General features: G+C 31.5%; 3 protein-coding genes across 3 annotated transcripts; all 3 read right to left on the bottom strand.

The window, feature by feature from the left end:
- Positions 2,531–3,336, bottom strand: LOC105171805 (major allergen Pru ar 1-like). Its single transcript, XM_020697384.1, has one exon. The coding sequence runs from the start codon at positions 3,228–3,230 to the stop codon at positions 2,754–2,756; it is 477 nt and encodes a 158-aa protein (XP_020553043.1). The 5' UTR covers positions 3,231–3,336; the 3' UTR covers positions 2,531–2,753.
- On the bottom strand, positions 5,106–5,883 carry LOC110011240 (major allergen Pru ar 1-like). The gene has a single exon (XM_011093031.2). It carries the CDS (start codon positions 5,796–5,798, stop codon positions 5,328–5,330), a length of 471 nt encoding a protein of 156 aa, XP_011091333.1. The 5' UTR covers positions 5,799–5,883; the 3' UTR covers positions 5,106–5,327.
- LOC105171803 (major allergen Pru ar 1-like) lies at positions 8,737–9,468 on the bottom strand. The gene has a single exon (XM_011093033.2). It carries the CDS (start codon positions 9,358–9,360, stop codon positions 8,884–8,886), a length of 477 nt encoding a protein of 158 aa, XP_011091335.1. The 5' UTR covers positions 9,361–9,468; the 3' UTR covers positions 8,737–8,883.

Genomic DNA, 11,680 nt, shown 5'->3' with positions numbered 1-11,680 from the left:
CCGAAGATAACAACTTCACGCGAATTGTTATACCATCCCGGTACGCCATCATTTACATATACCGTTTTGTACACACTTCAAATCTCTTTGCACTTGGCTGTAATTGCATAAACAATAGGTATATTTATATTACCTTCTCCTGTGGTTTGGTATGATCATATGTGAATTTTCTGTAATTTAAAAAATTATATTTAGTATCACCGACGTTTGTTTTCATTTAACAAATAGACCCATCAATTAGTCAAATTCATTGAATTTGCTGATATTAAAAAAAAATTTGAACGAAAAGTCATATTTACCCCCAATTGATTTATTATTTACTTTTTGCAGGTTAAACAATTATTTTCTAACTAAACTAGCCATATACATCTCCACTCTTATAAGAATAATTTGCTCAAAAAAATTTTGTGTGATTTACAATAAGTCTATAAGTAATGGAGAGTAAATACGAACTTTCATTCAGCCTTTTGCTGATGTCAACAAATTACGTGAATTTTACTACCAAATTGATCAATTTGTTAAATAGAAACAAACATTAAAGATACTAGATGTAATTTTTTAAATTATAAAGAATTTATATATAATTTTACCAAATTTCAGAGGAGGACAATGTAAGTATCCTAAATATTATTAGTATTTATTACGAGGGCCCTTGAGTATATAAAGAGCCTATACATGAACAGTTATACTGTCTTGAAATTATGGAATTCCAAAACTTTCCAACTTTTCATTTCTTTTTTTAGGGGATACTAGGAGTAATTTTTCTAAATTAATTGCATATTATTTTTTCCCCCCGCCAAATAAAGTTGTACTCATGAGTAGTTCCAGTAAAAATAATATTATTCTGTAGGGTTAAATGCAATTTAATCCCTGATATAAGAAATGAGCATTTTTTTTTTAAAATTAGCAAATTACCCTCTTGTATTTTGAAATAAAGCAAACTACTCCCCTAACTATTTAGAAAGTGGGGTAATTTACTTCATTCCCAAACACAGGGGGCATTTGCAAATTTTTTTCCACAGAATTTTTTTTCCTCATTTAATATATCACCGGAGGGTAAATTGCATTTTACTTCTATTTTATATTTTGAAATATTAGCTCTAAATGCTTTTGTGATCATCGGGACCCTTCCAACTTTTTACGGCTATATTTTAATTGATATATTTAGATTCGAGGGAAGAATTTTCAATCACTCTACATGAAAGAATTTGAGATTTATTAGTATTCAAAAAAAATAATTTAAAATTAAAGTTAAACTTAAAGAATTTGAAATTCTTTAAACTTAAAATTAATTAAACAAGTCTAGAGGATTTTTTTAAGAGATTTGAAGTTCATAAATTTAAATCTTTAGATCCAAATGTAACATGAAGGTTTTTGTGTATTAATGTGAACAAAAATTAAGGTCTTGTAATTTGATTTATTTAGGATATATAGGTGATCATAAATGGGAGAATGTTTTAATCTTTCAAACGTCATGTCTTTAGTGCTTGCAAACAAATTGAGGAGTTCTTTCCTTCACATCTTCAACTTTCGGATGCATTCAATTTTTTATGGCTCGTACGTTGCCTGCATATTCAAATCTTGATAAGTGGTTTATTTATACAAATTTCTCATTTTTTTTTAAATAATTATAAATATTATCCATGGCAGTTAAAAAATAGGGATAGTTTGTGTGATGATGTCGATATTTTTGTGGGGTGTATGCATAATTTTTCAAAAGCAGGGATAATTTGTGTAAATGTTGTTGATGTTTCTGGTGGGTTTATGTATCTTATTTCAAAAGCAGGGATGATTTGTATAATTTTTTAATTTTAAATTTACAATCTAGTAACTAATTCTATTAATATATTAATCAAATTATTTAATATTTTAATTATTAAAATATGTAATTTTATATAGAGAAAAAGTTAACAAAATAACTTAAACTTAAATTAAACAATGGTATGAATCATAAAAAAAATATATGGGGTCCTATTATTCATTTTCATAAAAAAACAGGGCATTTTTGGATTTTCATTGATTTTCTTCATTGAGAAAGGTTGTGAGGGGGTGATTTTTGTAATTTTTCAAAAAACAGAGAATTTGTATACAAACGGCAATAGATGAGGGAAATATAATTATTCCCTTATATTATAGGGAATAACATTTTTTTTAAGACTATCCTCCAGCTTAATTTATCTAACAGTTACATTCTCATTCTGTAATAGTGTTGCAAGCTGAAATGCAGAATGACAAGTCTTCAACAGATTATAATAAAACATTGCATGTTATGTTGGTATTAAATCCCCAAAAAAAATGCAATTTTAGTTTTGTAATTTAAGGGGGTCCTTTCTAACTTGTATGAAATAGTTTTTGCAATTTAGTTATGTAATTCTAACTTTTAACACTTTTAGTTTTTTTGTTTTGGGTTAATTTGGCTGAAAAATTGCACGTGATTACACATGAACCAATTAATTGCCATCACTAATTCATGAAAATTGTCCAAACAACAGGATTAAAATTACCAAAATTTTAAAATTACAAGACGAAATTACAAAAATTATTTCCCTTAGGATAAAAAATACCACAATCTAAGTTGCAGGTTAACATTACATTTTTCCACAACATGGTGATACATCCACAACCATATATAAGTTCAATATCTTGTAGAAAAAGGACACTTTTTTGAGGAAATTGCAGTTGAATACAACAACTTCAACGAACATGAAAACCAAACAAGTAAAAACATTCAAACAACGCCAATCAATTGGCTTCTAGGCATCAGGATGGGCATGGAGGTAAGCTTCAATGGCCTTGAACATCGCCAATGCCTTCTCCTTTCCTTCCTTGATCTTCTCTTCAGTAATCTCAACGTCGCCCTTGGTCTGATAAATGCTCCTGTTCTTGCAAATGCATCCTCCGTCTTCAGTCGGAACGATCTTGACATGATAAGTAATCGACTCAAGACCCCCCATCAGAGCATCACCTTCAACAATGCTGTAGCTGTGGGTTAAATTTTCCGTGTCAATAGCATCAACATGGTGCTTCACGCTCTTATACTGGCTACCTTCCCCAAAACTGATGAGCTTGATGGTTCCCACGCCACCGTCTCCTTCCAAGATCTCGACGTTCTTGATAGCCTGAGGCATGATCTTTGGGATGAGGGTGTCCGCATCGAGGACGACGGCCTTATACATCTTAGCAGCTGGGATGGAGGAAGGAATCTCAATATCGTAAGTGATGGCACCCATATTTATGTGTTGAAAAATGAAATGGAGAATGATAGATGGATCAAAGGGGTTGCTAATGTGCGTTTGGTGGTGTGAAGAGTGAGCAGCAGAGGTGGTATTTATTGTGTAAGATGGAATGTTCTCATTCACATATATTAATCATGCAAGTGCAGAATTATATATTACTTAACAATATGTGTGAAGTTGAATATTATGAGATTCGTTGTTTTTGAATATGGGAATAAGATGAACTGTAAGCACTCCACATTGGACCAGTTTGCTTATTCTAGATTGAAACTACACTCATTTTCCCTTATTTCTGACACGATAGCCCACTTGCACCGCTGACTGAAGTTTCTATTTCAAATTCTCTTATATTTTTTATTCTATTAGTATATATATATATCGTGTATATAAAGATTATATTATTTATTTAAAAAAATAATCTGTACAAATAAAGTGTATATATCTATACTTATCTATACCATATAAAAAAGAAAATCTCATTTTTAGTCACAAAAGGCTGATGACTTATACTGTAACACCGATTATCAAATTTACCAAAAATACCCCTTATGGGTATAAAACCGACAATTAATCTTTTTTATTTTTAAAAAAGTAACTCTACCACATTTTAACATCACTACACAAATTCTTTTATTGTATTGATAATATTTTAAATTATTTTTCTTATATATTTTCTGAAATATGATTTGTTGGTTAATATAGTTTAGTTTTTATTTTTAATATATTTTAAAAAAGTACAAAATTATTTATTATATGCACGAAAAATTGGCGTACTGTGACGGTTGATATTAAATATAATTAAAGATACAATAGGATTTGAAATGAAAAATTCAATCCGCCCTATTTAGAGTTAAGTTAATTATTGGTTAATAATATGTTTATTGTGCTATCGACGACTCAATAATTGATGAAATAGAAGTCAACAGTTCTAATGATTAGATTAGTTTAGAGTGTGAAGGCAGGCAAATTTCAATAGTGGGCAGTCCGCTATTGACCGGTCTGCTTGTCCTCCGCTTTGGTATACGTCACTTTAAGAATTCGTCGCAAAAACCGTCTCCTATAAAACGTGTTTTTTTCCCCTCATTCGCCCCTTCTTTGCAACCAATTCAGTCTGAGGGAAAGCCCAAGAATGATTACATTTATCATGCGCATACCGGATTATCTTCCCAAGCAAAAAAAAAAAAAAAAATATTTGTTCCTATCGAACAAGCACGAAATCTTCTTACCTTATTTTTGTTGGTCCACATGCTGCATATCATTACAATTTTACCACAAAAACAATTTACTGTCCTCATTTCAGACATTTCCAATGACCAACTCTTGGTTTATATTCCCCCAAATTAGAGTCGGTTTTTCGTCTCAAGTAAATGAAGCTTTGTTCTGTTTTTGGTAGAAAAAGCAAAAACAGAGCAAAGGATAAGGGGTCAAATGGGGCTGATATTCCCTCAAAATTGGCCCTTGTGAGATGCACATACGACGTTGTAGGACTAAAATTGCACAATGTTGGAACTATTTAAAAAAATTGCAATAAATGAAGGACAAAAATTATAAACTTCTTATATTGTGAGGGGAAGGTGCCTTTCAACTTGAAACAGTAACAATTAATATGCTGGATATTCTTTGGGATTAATATTTTTTATTTTTCTGATATTGATCGTAGATGAGATATAATATATAAAAATATTTTATTAAGTTGTAAAACATTTAATGATTTCATCGTGCGTAATATAAATATAAAATTTTGCTCAAAGAAAAACTTAGAATTTATTAGATTGCATACTAATTACTCTATCAAATAATCAAATTTTCGCCAAAAGTAACTTCTCTAACATGAAGTGCAATACAAAACACTACACCAAATTGTAATAGAAGATCCAATCCGTATCAGAACATTCCGAATCAAGTGATATCAAACTTAATTGCAATCTGAGAAACAATAACTTTTATTGAAATGGTACAGTAACTTACAACTTTAAGTTTATGATGCTACCTTCAAGCCCCCAAGTACATAACTCAAAATCAAGAACAAAATATATCACAATAGAATCTTAAAAATAAGGGAAATTGTGCCTCAGGTTGTATAATTTGCTCTTAGGCATTGGCTTGAAGGTAAGCCTCAATGGCCTTGAACATCTGCAATGCCTTCTCCTTTCCTTCCTTGATTTTCTCTTCATTGATCTCAACGTCGCCCTTGGTGTGGTAAATGCTCCTGTTCTTGCAGATGCATCCTCCATCTTCTGTCGGCACAATCTTCACATGATATGTGATGGATTCAAGAACGCCCGCCAGAGCATCACCCTCGACGATGGTGTAGCTGTGGGTCAAATTCTCCGTGTCAATAGCATCAACACGGTGCTTAGCGCTCTTATACTGGCTGCCCTCACCAAAGTGGATGATCTTGACGGTTCCAACACCGCCATCTCCTTCCAAGATTTCGACGTTCTTAATAGCCTGAGGCATGATGTTAGGAATAAGGGTGTCTGCATCGAGGACAACGGCCTTAAACATCTTGGCGGCTGGGATTGAGGAAGGAATCTCAACATCGTAAGTGATGGCAACCATGATTGAAGGCTTTTACGTTTGAGTGCAAACTCAGAAGTAATTAATTGGAGATGAGAAAGAATGTCCATTCAGCAGAGGTGGTATTTATAGTGTGAGATAGAATGTTCTTCCGGACTAGCTACGTTCAGCCGTACAGATACAGACACAAAAAGTTAGTGAAACCAAAGCGAAGTAGCTGTGTGTTATTATGAACAGACCGAATAGACGTAGCGCACTCCATGATAGACTTCTTTGGTTGGAATTTCCTGACTGCTTCTTCAGCATCTGACTTGCCGGGAGGCATCATCTATTTTTTTTGGTTGGTGATGGAATTGATCAGTTCTTGTCATGGTCGTAGAATTACACAACTCATAATACATCTTTTGGTGGGAAAAATGCATTTGTAATTAACACGTGTCGTGATAGGTTACTTTTCCTAAATTGTACACTAATTACACGACAAGTGCATTGACATCAATTATTTTCGTTTGTAATTATGGTGGGGTGGCATTTTGGTCCCTCCGATTTTAATTTTACAATTCAAGATAAAAACATTAGATCATAGATCATGAGAAGTCAATATAATTATTCCTTTAGAAAATGTAGAACATTAGGTCCAATTTTTTGCAAAGAGATACCAATATTTGTTGGAAAATCACTAGAAAAAATTATCCCAATAGCTAGGAAATTAGAATGGAGCGTTGTTGGTAATTAACAACAAATTTAGTAGGGTACAATGATTTTAGAATTTTGTGATTTCAAAAGTAATATTTGAAACGAAATATTTTCTTGCTATGACTAAAAAAGGAATTTTAATGTTTGGAGTTGGCCGCGGCAGAAAGATTGACAAATTTCTCGCAAAATTTTACTAACTAGTATTTTTGTTAACAAAATTTCTAGTAATATCAGCAATAAAAATATTTAGTGCTAAAATTAGCGACGAGCTAAGTAACAAGTAAATATTTTTTATGCTAATTTGTTGTTGACGTAAATTAGCAAAAATCCTACTACAGTAAAACCTCTATAAATTAATAACCTTGGGACCATGAAATTTTATTAATTTAGAGAGATATTAATTTATCGATAAATTAATATTTTATTAATTAAAAGAGAGATTTTTTAAATTCAACAAATTTAGTACATATGTATTGAAAATAAATGAATTCATATATGTTTCATTGATTATATTCATGCATCAATTAATTTTTTATAACTAATTAAATATATTAATGTATAATATCAATTCATTATTTACAATTAACTATAATATTCATAGACACATGTATCAATTCGTTGGAATAACTTAAATATACATGTTTACATTAATTCGTTGCACTTAAATAACTATTATACCCAATTAAATATATTCATGCATGATGAATGAAACATATACTACATAAATCTCAATATGATAATAAAATAATTCATAACACCCAACCATGTCTTCTCATCTAAAAGCCATCATAAAATCATCCATGAATGATCAAATACGTAAAGCATTACAGACTTCACATTTTAGTAAATTACCATAATATTTATAATTGTAATATTTATGAATTATTAATTTAGAGTTTTAATGGGACCTAATATTTATAAAGGAATTTTTCAAAAAAATATTATTTTATTATCTTATCCAATTTGATGATTTTTTACAAAGGCCAAGTCGGGACCAGAAGATTTTATTATTTTATAGAGTTTATTAATTTGTAGAGGTTTTACTGTATTTGACATAATCTTTTGTAGTGGATAACACATGCTTGGCACGGACAATCCCTTTTTCAACAAAAATGGCATTTTTCAGCAAATATTAGATCAAAAGTGTAAAATTAAATTACAATGGACCAAAAGTGACATCCCAAATTTATAGGAAAAAAATTACATTTTTCTCATCTTTGGATAGGGACATCTTTAATTATTTAAAGCATGTTTGAACAACTAATTACATGTGAGTTTTATTTCGACTTCAGGTCAGAGCACCCAATCATAGACTTGAGTGTTTGCTAATTATCACTAAGGAAAAATTGAATATTCTCGATTACGATTTAAAAACTATGGTTTTTCGTATTGATCATTAATTTTTCAATATAAAGACTATACAGACTATACTTATATATTTTATTTTTTATTTTCATCAACAACTATTGTATTAATTAATTGATACTCAGAAATATTTATATTTATTTTATTTTTCAATACTAAAGGTTGCACTTCTAGTTCTTCTCCATGTTTAGTTCATGCACCCTACACTATTATTTGGTAGAGAAAATCAACCCTCATGTATATGCAGTAAAAAACAGCAGTAAAAGGAATTTTTAAATCCTAAATCATCTGCTTATCCTCTAAAATTTTCTCTCCGAATCTTTGTAACAGGGTTTAAATGCATTTTAGTCCTACATCATTTTAATTTTCTCGAATTTAGTCCCTTTTTCCGCTAGAGTTCCCCTTTCTCCCCAAAAATTTATGTGCATCTCATCTGATTTTTTAAAATTAGGACTACTGTACTGATTGGCTAATTTTTGTCCTATACCTTTATCAGATAGCATATTGGTTTTGCACATTTTTTATTTTCGTGATTTTAATCCTTTGTTTACTGGAGTTCATCCTTCTTGTCAATGGAGGTGAATTTCGACAAAAAAAAGGACTAATGAAAATTAAATGATGTAGGACCAAAATACTATTTTGAAAAGTTGAAGGATGAAAACGCCAATATATATGACCTAATTAAATTACGGAGACCAAAAATACATTCAATCATTTCTAATAGTATATGTTTTTGGACTAATGGTGCAAATTTTAACACGACTTGGGATCAAAATAAAATCCTGCAACGTGCAGAACCAAAGTGAAAATGATCCATTCTTATTGGATCGATATTGCAATTTTACCTGAAGGTAAGATACTACCTCCTTCACAGGGAACTTTGTCAGCAAAATAATAGTATTAACGTAATCATAGGACAAAATGGAATGTATATATCAAACGTTTTGATAATGTGATCGAACAGATTCCAAAGAAAACCTTTAGTAAGGAAATTGCATCATCATACAAACTTGAAAGAACAAAAAATCACAAGTAATAGCAATGCAAACAAGGCTTGTAATTAGCTTTAGGCATCAGAATTGGCATGAAGGTAAGCCTCAATGGCCTTGAACATCTGCATTGCCTTCTCCTTTCCTTCCTTGATCTTCTCTTCAGTGATCTCAACGTCGCCCTTGGTGTGGTAAATGCTCCTGTTCTTGCAGATGCATCCTCCATCTTCTGTCGCCACAATCTTCACATGATATGTGATGGATTCAAGAACTCCCGCCAGAGCATCACCATCGACAATGGTGTAGCTGTGTGTCAAATTCTCTGTGTCAATAGCATCAACACGGTGCTTGGTGCTCTTATACTGGCTACCCTCACCAAAATGGATGATCTTGACGGTTCCCACACCACCGTCTCCTTCTAAGATTTCGACGTTTTTAATAGCCTGGGGCATGATCTTAGGAATAAGGGTGTCTGCATCGAGGACAACGGCCTTAAACATCTTGGCGGCTGGGATTGAGGAAGGAATCTCAATATCGTAAGTGATGGCACCCATGGCTATGATTTTCGAGTTGAAATTCTAACAAAGAAGGAATAAGAAAGCAAGATTTACTTTGTTGAAAAGGCTTGTCTTTGTGACTTAGTCTGATGCGAAATGCAAGAAGGCGAACATCTATTTATAACGTAGATAGAATGTTCTCTTGCACCCTTAGCGCAAAATATCCATATATGACTTTTCACCACCCCATGGTTGTAGCCCAAAATTGTTGAACTCAAGTCAATTCTTTTTGTCTACTACTGTCAACTACTCCAATACATATTATGATATTAAAATTTTGTGATTTCTCTCTCTGCTTGATTTTAGATGACGTGATCGTTTAATAATAATGAGATGAGTTCACGCTTTATAGGAAAAAAAATACAAGTTTAATTCTGTAATTTATAGAAGTCACATTTTTGGTCCTGTACGAATTGATTTTCACAATTTAATCCTATAACTTTAAAAATTTGGCAGTTTTCATCCTTTTTGGCCGGAAAATTGCATCTGATTTGCACATGACCCGGTTAAATTGCAATTTTAGTTTTGTAACTTAGAGGACATTAGCAATTTTAGTCCTATAATTTGGGAGATTAACATTTTTTGTCCTGCATGAATTTATTTATAAGACATTGCAAGTAGATTGCAATTTCCAGCCAATTTGGTCAGAAAAGGATTAAAATTGCCAAAACTATGAAACTATATAACTAAATTACGAAAATCAATTTATATAGGATTAAAAATGCCCACCCTCCTAAATTACAGGACTAAAATTACAATTTTTTCCGCTTTGGAGTGTGGACGCGGGCCTAATAAAGAGTGGGCATTCCATTTTTGACTAGTCTACTGGTAGATTCTCATGTACTTAATTGCTATTATTCTATGTAAACCATTTCTATAGATCTGTCACTTGATTAAGCTTATTTCCAAATTGCATTAATTGATATTTTGCACGTCTTTATAGAAGTCAACTATGTAAGAACTTAACACATATCTCAATAGAAAACACTTAATTTAGAACTCAAATTTTTACAGAACATGTGGAACTAATATTGTACTCTTTTGACTCATTGGAGATGAATCAAATTTATATTCAAGTCTCATTCATTTTCATGATGACAATTATTGAACTGAGATGAAGTAGCACAGATTAGCTGCCCCAAGGTCCATTTTTCACGATATTGAGGAATAGGTGTGGTCAGCAAGGCGTCTAAATCACTTAATTTTTATATACGGTGCGTATGTATTAAATAAAACAGAAGATGAAATAGAATTTGGTAAAAATACCAATTCGTCGCGAACCCATGGACGTTAGGAAACGTATAGTTGTTTGTTTATTAGTTAAGACGTGGAGCTAGTAATGTTAAAAATATTAAAAATAACAAGTAAGCTTACAATATTTAGATTTAAAGACATTTTAATCATTCAAATTTGAGCCCTCTGGGATTTCAATGCTTTGTTTGTACAAGACAACAAATCCCTTGTAAAAAATTAACACGCGCGCAAATATTATTTGAATTTTTTTTTAGAAAAAGGGCAACATAACATGAGAATTGTTACAAAAGAGCAATGAAACCCTTGATGTGGAGGTAGTGAACTTATTTTTTAAATAGGGTAAATTATATTTGCCATATGAATTATGTCCACTTCTACACTTTGTCATCGATTTATTTTTTTAACTTACCGCCTCAACTTTGCAAAATTTATTTTGCCATATATGACCCTTTATTTATTTTTTTAACATTACAAGGCTGTGTATATATATATGAAAAGTATCACATCATATAATCCCTAAATATCACATGTGCATTGCATGTGATGGCCTTTTGACAAAAAAATTGATCGAAAAACAATTATAAATGGCAAAGTATAAAATTTAGTAAAGTTGAGATGGTAAGTTGACACAAAAAAAGTTTTTAGATGCCAAAATGTAAAAGCGATCATAAATTCAAATGACAAAAATATAATTAACCCTTTTAAATATTTAGATGGTTGTACATTGCATATTTTTTTTCAATTTAAGATCCTTATTAGGGAAATTTTTGTCATTTAGTATTGTCACGGGGTAAAATGTAATTAACTCTTTAAGAACAACTATGAATGTGCAAGAAAATTATCTGGGAAAAGTCGTGCCTTCAACAAATCAAAGCAGTGATATAATTTCACAAGAACAGTGAAAAGCAACAGTAGAATACAACTTATTCATCATACTCTCAAACTGTAAATGCAGACTCGAAAACAACGACAGAATACACACAAGTGATGATAGAGTCCAATTTGTGGGCATTTTAGGCATCAGGATTTGCTTGGAGGTAAGCCTCAATGGCCTTGAACATCG

This window comes from Sesamum indicum, linkage group LG10 (genome assembly GCF_000512975.1).
Source record: "Sesamum indicum cultivar Zhongzhi No. 13 linkage group LG10, S_indicum_v1.0, whole genome shotgun sequence".
In the NCBI taxonomy this organism is placed as follows: Eukaryota; Viridiplantae; Streptophyta; class Magnoliopsida; order Lamiales; family Pedaliaceae; genus Sesamum; species Sesamum indicum.
This window is presented reverse-complemented; position numbering and strand designations above follow the sequence as displayed.

Excerpts from the sequence above, each read along its gene's own strand:
- LOC105171805 (XM_020697384.1), bottom strand. The coding sequence starts at position 3,230 with ATGGGTGCCATCACTTACGATATTGAGATTCCTTCCTCCATCCCAGCT.
- LOC110011240 (XM_011093031.2), bottom strand. The coding sequence starts at position 5,798 with ATGGTTGCCATCACTTACGATGTTGAGATTCCTTCCTCAATCCCAGCC.
- LOC105171803 (XM_011093033.2), bottom strand. The coding sequence starts at position 9,360 with ATGGGTGCCATCACTTACGATATTGAGATTCCTTCCTCAATCCCAGCC.